At 38.7% G+C, this 17,743-nt stretch overlaps 1 protein-coding gene across 3 annotated transcripts in view; it reads right to left on the bottom strand.

Annotated features, from left to right (window-relative positions):
- The window catches only part of PTPRZ1 (protein tyrosine phosphatase receptor type Z1), a 163,004-nt gene that overhangs the window by 2,539 nt on the left and 142,722 nt on the right, over positions 1-17,743 (bottom strand). For all 3 annotated transcript variants that reach the window (XM_082399950.1, XM_082399952.1, XM_082399951.1), the window contains 12 exons: positions 15,171-15,253; positions 13,704-13,838; positions 13,015-13,149; positions 12,033-12,196; positions 10,284-10,419; positions 8,716-8,862; positions 5,614-5,707; positions 5,217-5,290; positions 3,299-3,427; positions 2,703-2,849; positions 952-1,094; positions 17-152 (listed from right to left, as the gene is read on the bottom strand). In XM_082399950.1, the coding sequence (XP_082256076.1) occupies positions 17-152; positions 952-1,094; positions 2,703-2,849; positions 3,299-3,427; positions 5,217-5,290; positions 5,614-5,707; positions 8,716-8,862; positions 10,284-10,419; positions 12,033-12,196; positions 13,015-13,149; positions 13,704-13,838; positions 15,171-15,253 (1,523 nt within the window). The remainder of the gene's footprint in view (positions 1-16; positions 153-951; positions 1,095-2,702; positions 2,850-3,298; positions 3,428-5,216; positions 5,291-5,613; positions 5,708-8,715; positions 8,863-10,283; positions 10,420-12,032; positions 12,197-13,014; positions 13,150-13,703; positions 13,839-15,170; positions 15,254-17,743) is intronic.

Raw genomic sequence — 17,743 nt, 5'->3', positions numbered from 1 at the left:
CTGCTTTATTACTTACAATGTCAGCAAAGACTCCTGGCCTCATCAAATTGATCATCTTGGCTACCTGGTAAACATCCACTGAATTTTCTTTTTCTAGTTGGTGCATGAGGGTTGTCAGAGCACAGAAAGTTCCTGCTGTCACTCCTCCATGCCTGGAAACAAATGGAAGGGACAAAGACTCCATTCAGATGCATCAAATGTTCACATGTGGAACTCACAGAGCACATGGCCTTGATAATTCTGCAGTAAGAACACTGAAATTTTTAATAAATTGTCTCATTACTTTATAGTGCATGGAACTGTGGTTTACTTCTAATCACTGGGGAGTGTTCATGATATTAGTAATGAGACACTTTATAGAAGTTCAATATTTGGTGATACATTTCTTATTTTTATACTATGGAAGGGGTTGGCAGTAAATCAAAATGATCTGACTGAGGTTATAATATATATTATGTAATATTATCATATGCATCATATATAATATGTATTGATATATAACATGATTCCAGCATATGCATTTTTTATTTGTTCACAACTGAAACTTGGAAAGATCTATTGGATAAAAATTCCTGTTTCTGGTAAATAAAAAATATATCAATTTTACTCCTATCCCAGGAAGCCAATGGCTGAGAGACGCCTCGCTGGTTAGCACCTGAAAATTCAGGTTCTAAAACACTGACTCATTCACACAAAGTGTTCTTAGTGTAGAATGCAACAGCAGATGCTTGTGATCGTGCACACATTTTCTGCCTTCAACAGGAGCTCCCAGAGAAGCGGAAAAAAACCCCAAAACTATTCTGTGTTAACCCTGTCCATGAGAAGCAGATAATCCACCCTGGCTGAACAATTCACGATTGGTGCTAAGCATTAGGTTAGTACAAAGACAGCAGAAATATACATACACACAGAGAATGTCCGGTGTGAATTGATTTAAAGTGTGGAACTTACTCATCATGAACAATCATGGGCCCATCCCTGGTGGCAGCTTCTTCTTTGATAATACTTATAAGTTCAAAAGTTTTACTAATGGGGCTATCTGGATTTGGCCATTTGGGACACTGAAAATGCCGCACTTCAAGTACATAATCATCCTATAAGAAGAGATAAAAATTACTGTTTTAGAAAGTGTCATACTGGTTGGTGTGTAGAGGAATTGAGGAAAATCAGGAATTATAGGAAGGCAATAAAACCAAAAAACACGCTGAGTGAGCAGCAGTAGTTGCAGCCTGTCCTCCATCATGGAAGGGAGAAACTGCCGCGACACCACATTTGCCATGTACAGAGGTGATCTCTTTTTTATTCAGAAATAAACCTTGTCGGTGGGCTTATCTTGCCAATCAAATCATGAACAAAGATGTATCTGTGCCGATAAATTTAAACTTACAAAAAGAAATCTTCAGTTTTAAAATTCGTTTTAAAAATAGCATAGACTTCTTCCTTTAAAAATTGTGAATCACTATATCGTACACCTGTAACTTATATAATATTGTACATCAACTATACTTAAATTTAAAAAAAAGAAAAAAGAAAAAAATAGCATAGACTTCTTCAAATACCAGCATTACTCGGGTTTAACTAAGGGAAGAATAAGATTGCTTGACACGGTGTGGGAAATACGGAGGATGAAGACATGGTTTCCACTGCAGTCCCAGTTCTGATCTTTGCTTATTAAGTGACCAAACCAGGTCATGTGACTTTAAATCTCTTAAACCTCTGATCCCCAGTTTCCCAAAGTGGCTTATACATATATAGAAATTTGATTTATGACTGAACTGGTATTGTTGATCTATAAATGATGCTGGAACAATGGTTATTCACACAAAAATAATAAAATTGGACCCTTGACTCACAAAATATAAAACATCAGTTTCAGGTAGAAGTATAAAACATTTAGAAAACAATGTATTTGCATTATCAATTTTATAAGTTTTGGTCAAATATTCTAGTGAATACTCAATCTTCTTATGTACCCTATATGTTTTACCAGTTTCAGAATTAGGGTAAAGTGAAACATTTAAACCATCTAAAACATGATTTATTTTTTTTCTGATTGAGAAAGTCCTCTGAATTTCGCATGCTTTACTCATCATTATTAGCATCTTTCAGTCTTTCACAGGAGCTGTGCAATAATTTATGAACTGTGCTGTAATCACAGAAATAGTTATTGACAAAGAATTCAAATTGGTGCCTTGTAGATAATCAGGAGTCTAGTAAAACAACCCTAGTTCATTGCACTGCATGTTTTCAAAGCAGTTCTTCACTTAACAACCCTCTGTACATCAGTAGAGAGCAGTAAGCTTTTTTTGGTAGGTAATATTTTTCCCATTTTACTTAGGAGAATACAAGGTAAGGACTTGCCTTAAAACATGAGAATTAGGATTAATGAAATTATTTTTTACTCTCTTTATTTTCAACTTAACTTCCATCAGTAACTGCTTTGGAGTAAAAGAGAAATCTTTGACTTCCTGTGTGTGTAGAAGTCAGGGATGGTAGAGTTTAGTGATGGCTAATTGTTTAATGATTCTATAAGATTTTGAAAATGAAAATGACAAGTGAGGTAAAATTTATTATTTGGGTAATCTGTCTCAATTTGTAAGAAATCAGATTCCTTCTTTTTATTTCTAGGAGAGATTCTTAAATTGGCATATATTTAACATGTGCTTAAGATGAAAAGCTTGTCATTTAAACTAAGTCCATACCTGGGTAGCTTCTAAGATAAAATCTTGCATTATAAGTTTTTCTTCGTTAGACAGACATTTGTGTTCTTCAGCCATAAGAGTGACCTTAAAACTCTCACAATTTATAGGCTCATCCTTATTTGGCCAGTAAACAAATTCATCTTCTGCCTGGAGGATTAAAAACCAAAGAAGATTCTAGATTTTAATAAAATGTTTAAGTCAGACTGTGAAACGAAATTAACTGGTTGCCATAGACAATTCAACTCAAATTTTTCTTTGAATCTCAAAATTTACTCTTCTAATATCCTAACAAGTTTTGTTAAGAAAATGTAAATAGAAACATGTGGACTGACTTCCTTCACGATTACAATTCTAATTTCCTTAAGCAGCGTAATAAATACTTAAGTTAATTTCAACCTACTTTTATTTAAAACTGTCATTCAACAATTTCAGACCTGGATATTGCATCCAAACAAGGTCCAATAACAGACAAGGTGCAACTTCAATATTAGTTTATTGGTTGAAAAAAATACATTCTTTGTATGCTGGACTTCCGGTGGTTGTGTCTTGATACCTACCCTGTAAAGAACATGCCAAGAATGACCTGAGGGACTTACCATGTTTTGACCATCTGGAAGCATAACGACCAGTTGGGCATTATGGTCCCATATCATCCTCCAGAAATCCTTGATGGTATGGAGAAGGGGATGCTGGGTGATGATGAATTCATTGCTCTGATAATAACCCTACAAAACCAAAGAGAAGATAAAAAGAGCCTTAGCATATGACTTTAAACATTCAAAAAACATTTATAGGTTAATGGTACTGTCTTTTTATTTGTAGATTGTGTCTATAAATAATAATGTGATTATTATAGCCAATGTTACAGACACCTCCTATATGCCAGGCAGAGCACTAAACATTTTCTTCCTTTATTCCTCACAGTAGTACTATGAGAAAGGGAATGTGATCTTCATTTTATAGGCGATCAAACTGAAGCTTAAGAAATTAAGTGCTGTGCCCAAGCTTACCCAGCTATCACCTCTAGGAGGAGACAACAAAAATGGCTTCTGGACTATGTCTCTTACACTAGATAGAACAGAAATCTAGAGATTTTATATTTCTTACTTTTCACAAGTCCCAATGGCAGAGCGCTAAATTTCACACCTACTGGCAACCGGATACCTTTACACCCTGGCTGCCACTACAGGAGAGGAGCCGGGGGGCACCTTGCAAATGTTGCTGCAGAAACCTGAAAGCTGGTGCCATTGAATTAATCATGATTTCCATGTTACTGCTTACCAAAATCATGGCTCAGTTAGCCCCTTCTGCAATGGAATCTCTCAGATCGCATTCTTATCACCCACGGGCTCATTTGAAGTATGGAATATTTTCATTTTTTATTTTTTAAGCTTTATCTTCATTTATTCATCAAGTAGAATTCTACTCAATTGACTTTGTTTTGGTTATAATCTTGTTTGAGAAGCAGAAAACTTTTAAGTTCATATATTCGGATTTGAATGAACAGGTTGTACATAATTAAATGTTTTTCTGGTTAATTGTAGATTCTTTGGCTGGGAAGAGACCTTGAAAGGACCTCTAGTTTATCCTGCAACTTCAGTCAATATCCCACTAAAGTCATTCCAGGTAGATAAAAATTCATCCTATTTTGTAAATCTTCAGACGTAATGTGGCAAGCTTTGTAGGTAATATTTTCCAGCATTTAATTATTTTCTTGACAAGAATAGTCTGTCTTCTATCTAACCAGCACACAATGCAATATTTATATTTGTTCTCTTAACCCATTCTCGATTTTTGAGTAAAAATATCTGCTTCCTATAGTATTAAGATGCCCCTATTTTAAGTGTGGCATGCTTTTAGATGCCACCTCCACACATCTCCCTGTTTCTTGCATGGATATACCTTAGTATTTTCTAGATAAACAGAACAGTGATTTTGGCACAGGGATTAGGACCCTTTCATCTGAAGGCAAACTCTGTGATTGATTGACCTAAAATGGAAATGAAGGTCACACAACAGCTACTAAAGCACTCATCCCTCTGATAGTAGATCTAAATGCAGAAAGAAAGTATTGTATCTTTAGAAATCCAAGTCCCCACATGAGCCCGGTTTGCAGGGTGAGAACCACGCTGCAAACCTGGAGTGGTAATGTGAACGAGACTGGACTTTGCTAAAGCTGGTGTATCCCGGGTCTGCAGGAAATCTGCTTTGGTGAATGAAATGGAGCTGCTTAGATGGGCGAGTGGATGTTTTGTATCTACTCATGGTGAGTTTGGTTCCCACATCTACTCGTTGTCTTGATTAAGGGTTCTCCAGTCCCAGCACACATAAAAACATCAAGGAATGCTGTGATTCTATTGCTGCTGTGGGCTGTGAGCCTGCAGTCATCAGATACGACTCACGTCCACCTGTGGTGCCTCCCGTATCTGCCAGTCACTGCTTTGGGCAGCCCACTCTGGTTTTGATTCTGATAACACAAGCTGCAGCAGTCTCCCCAGGGGCTCTCTGACTTACCATGATGTAGGAGGCATTGATGTAGTCTGTGCCTTCCCCACTCAGGGATGAAATGCCAACCCTGGATCTTTCCACTGGGAATACAGAACATTCATCATAAACAAGTAAGCTCTTAGCACTGTATCTCCTCCCCGCCCCTGCAAATGCCAAAACATAGCTGCATTTTGCAAGTTGAGTGTGTTTGACTTTTAAGCTAGTTTTTCTATGTATTTTGCACTTCTAGACGAAGACTTCAAGGTTTAAGAGTCTTTGTTAAGTTATATTATCTGGCATGATTAGAAAAATATGAGTGTATTGTTTTTGTTCCAAGATGTACAAATATTGTCAAATTATCTACAAGGCTTCTATTATTTAAAAAGTTGGGGGTTTTTTTCTTCCAAAATTCAACATAGCTTACCAGGGATGATGGAAGACGTTCTGTTCTTTTCTCTGTTGCATTGCTTTAGGGCTGTAGAATAGTCACTCTGTTGTATATTTGATTGACTCAGGAGCTGAGAAAGGGTGTCAAGGAAAAATACAGATTATTTCATTTAAGCCCCTCAAATAAACACACACACACACACACACACACACACACACTCAGATACACAGACGACTCAACAAAGATAAGATACTGAATATAAATATATCTGACTTATTTTCCAAGAATTCCTTGAATTAAACTTGTTCTGGGGGACTCCCTGGTACATCTATGTTCTATATTCTATACCAGGAGGGTTGGAATAAGCAGAGAACACTTGATGTCTAGTTTGACTTTCAGCATTAGGAGGCTTCCTCTATGGTGTGGGCCCTCCATTTTCTCTACTTAAATCTCACACTGCAGCTGGGAGATAAATTGCATGTGATTGTGTATGTATGTGTGTGTGTACATATATATGCATATAGTTGGATTTTATTCATTATTTTAGTACTCAGTCACACGAATTATCTACTTGCTATTTATCTATTCCCCAGTTAGTGAATGTTTGGGTTATTTCCAACGTTTTGTTATGTCAAACTTTGTAGCAATGAATATCCTTTGTATATTTCTTAATGTGCACAGGTGAGGGTTTCTATAAAGAATTAGGCGTCACTGGTGTTTAATTTTTGACAGGCTAACAGATGAAAAAAGTATATCCCGGTTTTGATTTGCATTTCCTTACTTATTGTGAAATTGTTGATTTTAGTTACTTCTTCTTTGATGATTGCCTTTTCATATTTCTACTTCATTGCCATTTACTAATTTGTAGGGGGTTTTGACTATTAAATGTAAATCTACAGTCTGCTAAGAAAGTTGCAAATGTCTCTGTTCTCTTTAATCACACAGACATTTACAGCCAATTCAGTTTTTCCTTAAGATTTCTGTAATTTAACATTTTAATTTAAGAAGTCCTTCTCTACCCTGAAGTTCTCAAGATATATTTTCCAATATTTTCCTATAATAGTTATAAAAATTTGTTTTCATCTTTAGATATTTAATCCATCTTGAATAATTTCAGTGTTTGAGGTGTGGTAGGGACCTAACAGTACTTGTTTCTACATGGAGATTGTCCTAATATCATTCATTGATTAATCCATCTTTCCTCACCAATTTTTAATGTCATATCTGTCATATAACAATTTCCATACGCACATGGTTCCTCTGGTTCATTTGTCTGTTTTTCAATATTAATTATATTTGCATAAAAATTATTATATTTGCATAAAAAGTCTTTCATATACAGTACAACAAATTTCTATTCTTTATTTTTCAGTATTGTTTTAGTGTTTTCAATTCTTTACTTTTTTTTTTAAATAAATTTTTATTTATTTATTTTTGGCTGCATTGGGTCTTCGTTCCGGTGCACGGGCTTCTCATTGCAGTGGCTTCTCTTGTTGCAGAGCATGGGCTCTAGGCGCATGGGCTTCAGTAGTTGTGGCACTCGGGCTCAGTAGTTGTGGCTCGCGGGCTGTAGAGCACAGGCTCAGTAGTTGTGGCCCACAGGCTTAGTTGCTCCGCGGCATGTGGGATCTTCCCGGACCAGGGCTCAAACCTGTGTCCCCTGCATTGGCAGGTGGATTCTTAACCACTGCGCCACCAGGAAAGTCCTGATTCTTTACTTTTCAATGTTGAGGTGGGTTTCTGATAAATATTTGTTGAATAAATAGACATGCAATTCATTTCAAGGACATTTTTCTATGGGTAAACTTGAATAAATACCTTTTCTTATAGGACAGTATATACACCCCCCTTCCAAATTTCCCTAGTTAGGATGTTAACAGGAAACAGAGTCAAATGTCTCTGTTTTTAATTAGATTCTGATCTCATAACTGATATTTCCATTTTGATCCTGAATTATCCAGTATAAGCAATATCAATTCTTTTATTAATTTAATTGTGTAGGGGGTAAATCATATTTAAATAAGAAAATGGGTAATAGATGTATATTTTTAACTTAGAAAAAAGCCATCCTAGCAACATCATGTTAATGCTTTACATTTATTATCTGTTTCTGGAAGCTGTACTGTGCACTTTTTCTTCCTTAAAGTGTTCCTTTATGACTCACATAAGCTTGGCTGAATAAAACATTTATGCTTTCCTGTCTGCAAGTTCTAAGTTCAGCTTCCACCCCTCATCTGTCTCTTACTCCTCCCAAAGCACAAAAGGTGCTGAACGAGAAGGTAAAAAGTCAGAGGGAACCCATGACTACATCTTCTATGTTGTAAGCTGCATAAAAGAAAGAGAAAAAACTTCAATCTGGAGGTTTGTTAACTCTCCTGGGTTTTTCCAGGGCCTTCTGAATTCTTCCTAGACATTCCTTCTTCAGAAATTGGCCCTGTTTCTCTAGCAACCCTGAGAAGTAAGAGGTTAGTATAGAAATAATGGGGAACAAAATAACATAGCCTTCATTCCTCTGGAAGATGACAGCTCTGCAAATCCCCCTATCTCCGCAGGCAGGTCTGGTAACAACTGCTTTCTGAATTCTTTGCTGAGTGGTTTCTGGAAGTCAGAGAGCTAAGCTGTGAGAGGTAGAACACTGAACAAAGCATGCTCCCCTGTCTAGCTGACTGCCTCGTGACAGGGTCGGTGGGAGAAACTGGGGTTGAAGAAGCTATTCTTGTGGGGTGGCCTATTCTAGTCTGGGGGCTTCAAGTGAGACCGACTCTTCCAAAAAGCAGCACAAACAGCCTGAGCCACGGCACTCGTGGTTAAGTGGTCTGGTTTTCTCAAAGCGAGAAGAGCACTTACACCGTCTGTGTTAGAAGTTCTGCCTGTTCCTCCTGTTCTGTTCTGTGCCCTCCTTTCCTGGACCACGTCTGCATTTCTAGGGTTTCTGAGAACTTTCCCTCTCGCTACTCAAAATTAAGGTTCTTGAACTTTGCCAAGTGGCTTTGTTGCCTGTTGTAAAGGACACAACAAAGCCACTGGGCCAACAGGGCACTCAGCCTGTCCACACGGCTTTGTCCACTCAGATGAGGAGATGCAGGAACATTCCAACCTGTGGTGACACCCAAGAGAGGGGCTTCCGAGAGAACTTACCTTGAATTGTTTGTCTAGCTTTGTTTTGCCTGTTGGTCCAGGAATGAGGAGCCCGTTAACATAGGCGTGGATGTGGCTGTCCGGGACCTCAGTTTCTTTACTAAGTATCGCCTCGACCAGCGCGTCATGAATGAAGACATACTGTTCCTGGCAAAGCAATGACAAACAGGGATATCACCTCAGGTTTTCCTTATATGTATTGAGGTACAAAAGTAGTATCTTCCACTGATGGACAAAAAGCGTTTTACAAAATGGAAGGGAGGACCCACAGAGATTGCTTACCAGCCCTGGCAGGAAGTTAGATGGAGGAAAAGGTGGTCATCCAGAAACAATACAACTCTTTCCATCTCTCACCTCTTTATTTCTTGTGCATTGGCGTTTAGGGAAGGAGATCGCTGGAAGATTTGGGGAGGCAAAGCAATGCCCTCTCTGCTCATCCTTCAAACCTGAGACCCTCTTCCACATTTTGCACTGACTTCTCTACTTCTGATGGGTCTTCCCCTTCTGCCCATTCCAATTCTCCTTTTAGCCGGTCATATATAATTTAGCACAATTATCTATACAGTTTTTAATAGTTATCTTCTATTTCATGTATGGGACTCTTCCCTCGTCTTATCTGACTAGAATGTCATTTCCTTGATGGAATGAAGTTTGGTTGGTTTGGTGTGGAAGCCCACTCAGTCATATGTTTCTTATTGCTTTCAAGCTGCCATACATAGTTTTCAATTTAAATCCATCTTTATTTAGAAATAGTGAAAATAAAATACAGGTATGCAGAGTTTGTCCTGTGTCATATATGGGTAAATGATCTGGGCTTAAAAAAGGGAATAATTTGAGCATAATTCATACTATTTAAATATGAGAATGAATCCATTCATTCATTACATGCAGGAAAAGCTTGAGGATTCTGCAAGAGGAGATAAGGGTTGACTGATCCACTTACTCTTTTTCTGAATCTTGCCTGTGACCAGTGTCATTTTAAAGATATTCCCCATTTGGTCATAAAATAGGCAAAATTTAGCTGGTCCATCCATGACTTATGTGCAAGTACCTGGTGTTATAGTTTGAATTGTGCACGCCTCCCGCCCCCGCAGAAGATATGCTGAAACCCTAACCTTCCAGTACCTCAGAATGTGACCTTATTTGTAAATAGAGTCGATGCAGATGTAGTTAGTTAAGATGAGGTAGGGACTGGTGTCCTTATAAGAAGAGGGAAATTTGGACACAGACACGGACACAGAGGGAAGACAGCCATGTGAAGAAGGAGGCAGTTAGGCTGCCAAATCCAGGGAAATATGAGGCTATCAGAAGCTTGAAGAGACAGGGAAGGATCCTTCCCTAGAGGATTCGGAGGGAGCATGGCCCTGCCTACCCCTTGATTTTGGACTTCTATCCTCCAGAAGTAGGAGACAACACGTTTCTGTTGTTTTAGGCCACCCGGTTTGTAGCACTTTATTACAGGGAGCCCCATGGGACTAACACAACCTGGTAATACAAACTCTGGTCTATCCAGCATTTTAGGGACATTTCCAACCCTTAGATAAAGGAAATTATCCTTTTTATCATACCTCGGTTTGCACCAAGTAATTTCTTTGTGAACGAATGTGTTTTAAAAAGCCGAATATGTTGACGGTTCCTTCATGTTGAATTTGCTGCAGCATACTGTCGAGCACGATATATGTGCCTGTTCTTCCAACACCAGCACTGAAGAGCACACAGAGAAAGAGACTTCAATGTCAACATAAAATACATTTGAGGATTGGTCACTCCTGGCTGTCTTGTAAATTAATATCCTTCTCCAAGCAAATGAGCCACTTAGTAAGTAATTCAGCAGTCCAAGACAGTAAGCAGCTTAGGAGTTAAGCATAATGCTTCAAATAACAAACAAAGTTTTCTTTTTTCTTTCTTGCTTATAGGTCAAACTCCAAAGCAATCTGATTATTCCTGCTGGAGATTTTTTATTTTCAATTACAGTTATTATTCGTTATACATTATACAGTGGAAATATTATGTATCAGAGTATAGCAAATAGACATTTAATTTGAGAAGAATGAAAGCATCAGCCTCACCAGACTCTGAAAAGACAAGGTCTCTGGGTCTGTATTGTCAGGTAAACATGTTTGTAAAGGTTTCCGCGTTAATGGAAAAAAAGAGTTTGCGAAGGCTTTCAGCTGAAAATATCATTTCAGTGAGATGGTGAGGAATAAAGAATAACTTCAGTCATTTCTAAAGGGCCATTATCTAACGACTTCTTCAAAGCCTCTACTGGAGGGACAGAATTCAGAGACAGGGATTCTTTTCAAATGCTCTGACGAGTAGGAAGTACTACAGTGAAGAATTAGCACCCGCTCTGCACAAGGCTCTGGGTCTTTTCCATTCGCTAGGAAACAATCCCTGACCTTCACAGCTATTTTTCCTGCATCTTCCTGTTTCCCTCAGCTTATCGTCAGGCTCACAGATAAAAAACTCAAGATAGGTTTCTCAAACTTTGAGGATAACTCCTGAGATAGGTAATTAGAATGTGTGAGATACTCTGCATATCAAAGGAAAACAGTTGTTTCTGTAAAAACACAGACGCTGCTTTGACAAAAATACTCCACGTGGAAATGAATTTGACTTTTGTGGTCATACAGCTTGGCACAGAAGTCAGCATGCAGTAAACAGTAACTGCTATTTTTGTTTTAACTGAAAAATATTAAATTAAAGCCTCTAACACATTTTTCTCTTTCTCTGAAATATCATTATTTCTATTCACTCACCCAATTTCTTGGAAATTAAAGTACCTGGGCAACGATGAATTGATTACACGTTCAATAGGATATATTAGACAGAACTCAGGAAAATGAGAACGGGGTTTTGACCCCAAACTGTTTAAAAACAACTTAAAATATTTTGCAAAATTCCCCATACGTTGTGCACTTTGGTTTTTCTAATGTAAACCTGGCGTATTAAGTCTACAATAGACTATTAACTCCTAGGAACAGGGGTTGTGTCTTAAGCATTTTTGTCCCACGACATTATGTTGTAATAAATGCTTGTTTAATGACAAAACGTTGTTCTGCCTGCTTCACGCAGTTAATAAGCTGAAATCCAGTTAACCAATCAAATAGAATATTATACATCATAGAAATACCTGGTGCTTTGAAATATTCAGCAATCCAATTCTGAGTCTGGCATACTCACTTCCCAGTAACCAACGTTTCATGCCCCTCAGCTTGTGAAATCATTCACACTTTGGCAAAGCCTTTGTTCCACTGATTCCTTTTTTGTTAGCATAAGCAGTTCTATGGGTGTGGAAACCCGGCGCTGAGACTCACCTGCAATGGACAACAACAGGCCCTACTGCGTGGCGCTTGGCACGGGATGCCTTTCTCACAAAGGTCAGTACGGGCAGCGAGTACTCTGGCACTCCCATGTCAGGCCACTGAGTGTAGTGGTACTGGGTGACCACGCGCCCACTGGGTCTTCCTTTCTGGGAACCCTGGAAGAGACCAGACAGCTAATCAGCTAAGTATAGGAACACGCACCCACGGGGTCCTTAAACATCATCTCTGGATTCATAGCTTGATGTTGGTGGTTCATAACGAAGCTAAAAAAGTACACTGTCATTTGTGATGGTTAATTTTATGTGTCAACTTGGCTAGGCTAGGGTGGCCAGTAGTTTGGTCAAACACCTGTCACACCAGATGTTACTGTCAAGGTATTTTTTAGATGTGATTGACATTTAAATCAGTAAGACTTCCAGTAAGCTGGATTATGCTCCATAATGTCAGTTGAAGGCCTTAAGAGCAAAGACTGAGGTTTCCTGAAGAAGAAGGTATTCTCCTAAAGACTGCAACGTAGAAATCTTGCCTGAATTTCCAGCCTGGAGTCAGTTCTTAAAACACCCTCTCTCTCTCTTTAAATATATATATATATATATACACACACATACATATATATCTACATACAGATATATGTTTTTCTAAGGAACCCTGACTTATAACTTGCTCTTTTTCTTTTCCTCCCCCTTTTCAGTCTCCACTATTTTCAGTTGGATGTGCAGTTATCACATGGGGCAGGGACTTTTGTTCCTGTGTCACTGCCACCATTGGCACCATGACCAATGTGGTGCTAAAGCCACATCTGGCATTAAGAGACTTGGAAGAAACTTTTGGGATTGAGGTGTAGCTGTGATAAGAACTCTTAATGCCTTTAATTATTTGTATTTTTACCCTTTTTTGGTTATACCACCTGTTTTCTTAAAAAAGGATCGAGATGTATTGCTCAATTGATGATAGCCATCATTTGTGGACTCACCTTTTTGATCTTTGTGTTTCTTAGAGTAAAAGTCCTCACAGTGTAATATGCAAGCATTTGAACACTCTTTTGAGTGACCAGAAAGTTCCCATACTCTTCATTCCCATCAGCAGGCCAGTATTGGTCACATTTTCTCTGCAAAAGAGAAAGTCAAGATGCTCTTTTCATATTTCAGATGCTTAGTCTAAGTCATCCCTGAAATCAGTAAAGATTTGATACCGTGACTCCCTCATTCTTCTAAACATGTTCTTTCCATTCTAAGTGATTGCAGATTTGTTGTAGAGGAGAGCAGAGAGAGAATTACAGGGCTGAAAGAGACTTGAGATGATCAGATTCAAACTCGCCCCTTTCAGATGAGGGAAGTGAGCCCAGATGTACTGAGTTGCTATAAAGCCAGGACTAGAATCCAGCTCCCATGAGTTAAAATCTACTTCACTCTGCATCGCTTTTCAATGAACCTCATTTGCTTTTTCTTACGGAATGAAGAATGCATTTAAATAGCAGGTAGCTTGAGTTACAGTGAAACTTTTTGACCTTTAACAGTTTCCCTTTAGCTGTCATACTTACTTGAAAGGAATCCTGATTAGCTTCCCTGACTTCTGCTGCTTCCTAATGCTGACTCTATCAAAAGCAACTTAAAGCATTTCTAATCACTATCTCGGGGATGGCATAATAGATGACCTTCATACCCTTCCTTTCTCCACAAGGTTTGTTATCATGACAATAACTTCCACATTATGCTCCCATATCATTCTCCAGAAATCTTCAGCTGTAGATTTCAGTGGGCCTTGGGCAGCAATGTAAGCTTTTGGTCTGTTGTAGCCCTGCAGAAACAAATGACAAATGTTTCTTACTAACAAATTTGTATGCCATTTTTAGCTGTTCAGTTCCTAAGATCAGGAGATTTTTGCTATAAAAGAAAACCATAAAAAAAAAACTTCCAAAGCTAGAGAAACTTACTAGTACTAGCAAAGACAGCAACTCTTCTTTAGTTATAATTTTTGTCAAAAAAAGAGTTCTTTTTGCACTGACACAACCACTATTCTCTGCACCTCTAGTCTAAGTGCATTTAATCCAAGTCTGTTTACTATGCTTAACATCTGGTGCTTAATTGTGCTGCTTTGAAATATGTTTGAGGCATTAGGGCTCAGTTGTCTATAATAGTCAGGAAACCTTTGGTGTTTTCTCCTTACCCTCTCCTTGGTGGCACTGAGCAATGCTAATCATTAATAGCTATCCTTCACTTATTACCCACCGTTGGCCAAGATAGTTTACAAACATTAACCTTAACCCTTAATTTATATGCAAAATGGAAGCATCATCCTTGATTTGGAGATAGGAAACTGAAGTTCAGAGGAGTTAAGTGGCTTTCCAAGCTTTCACAGTTAGCCAATGGCAGAGCTGGGATTCAAAACCAGTTCTAACTCCAAAGCTCATATTCAATCTGACATACACACTTCCTGCTATGGAAGCCTGAAGTGGTTGCCTACAACAAACCTACTGTATACTTATATTTGGTACTCACTTCTTTGAATTAACTGTTCCAAACAGCATAAACCTGAAGGCAGCTAGACTGCAAGGTCAGTGTCAGGAAAATAACTGAGTTCCATTGGCATTCAACTGACCACAGGAAAAAACCCAGTAAGTTAGTCAGTGGTCTACAGTCCCTGGAGATCTCCAGTAAGTTTCACAAAGCTGGGTATCCTGAGAAGGGCCCAAGATTATAAAGGCTGGTAACTGGTTTAGAAATCATGTGTTTGCCTTTTAGCCAGTACTACCCCGAGAATTTTTCAGTCAAAATTTATCTATCAGCTGCTATCTACATAGTAATGTGCTAGGAGCTATGGGACATTCCAAATAAGCGCTGATCCTATCCCTCTTATTTAAGGAGCTATAAAACTATCAGAATATATACATCCTACCTTGAATGTAATTCCTCAGCCTGAATTCCCTCTCTCACCCAGGAGATAAACCAAGTACAATAGCTTGAATGCCCTTCAATCTGAAAACCTTTAGCTACGGGATCTCTTACTACTAATTTGTATTTTTTATTATCTTTCATGCAATACTTATTACTATTCTATGTACAATACCATGGTGTAATAAATTCATAGTTTAACATAATTTTCATAAAATTTCAGTTGAAACATGCTTACATCAACATAATTGGCATTGATGTAATCAGTCAGTTTGCCATCCTTTTCAGCAAGTTGTGCAAGCTTAACCCTACTATGATCATCTGTAATAAAAAAAAGAAAATATTTCACTATAGCATGAACTGCTTTTCAGCATAAAGTTCATTTATATTTACATAATAATTTATCAAATACAATTAAAATCAGTGCAAACATCATTTACTTTAGTCAGCTTTTGGAGGATACAGAGATGACAAAAATAAAGATAAATACAACAAAATCCTCTTTCAAGGTTTCCAATGTGGAAGGTGAGAATGGACATATACACAGAGAGGAATGTTCTGGTGTCAAGAGAGAGGTGCAGAGTCCTAGAGGGACACGAAGACAGAAACTGTATTGGTTTGGGATGAAAATAAACCTTTTCATAGAGGTTGAATCCTGAAGTTGGCATCTTAGATGGGTTTCTAAAGGCGGATACTGGGGCTGTGAACACTACAGAGCCAGTGAAGGGGAGAGAAGAGTGACGGGGGTGTCGGAAAGCTCAGGAAGGATGGCAGCATGCATGTTCTGAACAGGAGGCTGATGGCAGAAGAAGAAGTAGAGAAGGAAGCAGAAGGGGTCTAGAAAGTTTCCGTGAATGGTTAGAGCAAACAGCTCTTTCAAGGGAAGACCTCAAAGAGGAACTATTGCAAAGGGAGGCAGGGCAACAACTGCCCCAGAATGGAGGACAAGGATCCTGTACTGTCAGTGAAGAGGGGATGAAAACCGTGGTAACTTATACATGGTGCACGGTCATAATTAAAAGTGTTGAAATGAGGCATTTGGGATTAAATTCAGTTCTACAGAGAAACTATATTTGGAGGAACTGCATAATAAGGAAAGTGTCACTAGAAGGACACTTGGTGATTTCACTGGGCAGACTATTGTTTTTTCAAGGATGAAGAAACGAATACAGACCAAACTATGACAAGTTAAAGAGACGTTCTGGGATAATAATACTTTGGTGACATCAGCAGCTCGCAAAGATGCAGGAAATGTAGGCAGAAATAGATGTGTGGCCATGGAAAGATGGGCTTGGATGCCAGGCTACTTTTGCATTTTGGTTTTCAGATTTTCAGAAGGGTATTACTGGGTAAGTTTTCCGGGTTGCTTTTCTTCATCTCAAAGTAGGACTGTTATTACCTCTGTCTTGCCAGGTTATTTCAGGGATGGAATGAAATGACGAATTCACAGTGCCAGGCACATAGTAGGTGTTCAACAAATGTCAACCTCTATCTGCTTCTTAATTAGCTGGTGGGTATTTTCTATTTAGCTTGTAGAGAGAATGGTCTAACAACCACTTCACCCTGTCCAAGAAGCAACTGAGTTTTTATGTGCAGCAGGATAGCTGCTTCTGTTGAGAAAGACAAACATGAAGCAGAACTTTCTATCAAAATGGAAAGACTGGTGTAGACCTTGTGGGAAAAAAAGACAGCATCCATGCAAACTACTTAGAACTGTGATCGTAAAAATTCCCATTCCAGAAACTAGAATGGAACCAGAATTTAAATAACCAAGCTGGTAATACCATGTTCACGTGAATCTAGGAAGGCCCACTGAATATATAAGAAAGGATATAAGTTGAAGTTTTGGGGAAGAATGAAGATGAACTTCAAGAAATGGAGGGGGCTATAAAGGAAAATAAAAGGGAACAGATGTAAATAAGAGGTGCTGCAATAAGACGGAAGAAACATGCTAATTTCATACAAAAAAATAGGTAAACTTGTCCTAAAGAAAAAAGCCAGAAAGCTGCTCATGGAGGAGAAAAAGAGAGGTCAGCTAAGGTAGTAAAGGGAGAGAAGAAATAAAAAGAATGAATCCAATTAACCCTTTATCAGACCCCAGGGGAGAATGGCAAGAGAGGAGGGAAAAGGGTAGAAGGAAAAAATAGAGTCTAAAGAAAATCCCATTTCATTAGTAAATTCACATCAAGTAGGGGGATCTCAAGTGAAAATAGGACTATGGAATATAAATAATGACAGAAAACCATAAGAACAGATTTACAGGCCATGGGGTCTGAAGAAAGGACTGGATTAAAATATGAGTTTAGGGCTTCCCTGGTGGCGCAGTGGTTGAGAATCTGCCTGCTAATGCAGCGGACACGGCTTCGAGCCCTGGTCTGGGAAGATCCCACATGCCACGGAGCAACTAGGCCCGTGAGCCACAATTACTGAGCCTGCGCGTCTGGAGCCTGTGCTCCGCAACAAGAGAGGCCGCGACAGTGAGAGGCCCGCGCACCGCGATGAAGAGTGGCCCCCGCTTGCCGCAACTAGAGAAAGCCCTCGCACAGAAACGAAGACCCAACACAGCCAATAAATAAATAAATAAATAAATTAAATTAAAAAAAAAAAAAAAGAAACAGATGTCATTAATTGCAGAATGTATTTAAACTGGAGTGGTAAAACACTCCGTATTATCTAACGCAAGTCTCATCCCCTGATGCAAAGGTCCTGAAACAGCTACACCGATGTCGGCTGTCAGAGGACTTCAGGACATTGAACTAAAAGCACCGCAACGACAATGACAACAAGTCAGAGTTGAGTGAAGGATATACT

Source organism: Balaenoptera borealis (genome assembly GCF_965194805.1).
Source record: "Balaenoptera borealis genome assembly, chromosome: 7".
NCBI classification, from domain to species: domain Eukaryota; kingdom Metazoa; phylum Chordata; class Mammalia; order Artiodactyla; family Balaenopteridae; genus Balaenoptera; species Balaenoptera borealis.
This window is presented reverse-complemented; position numbering and strand designations above follow the sequence as displayed.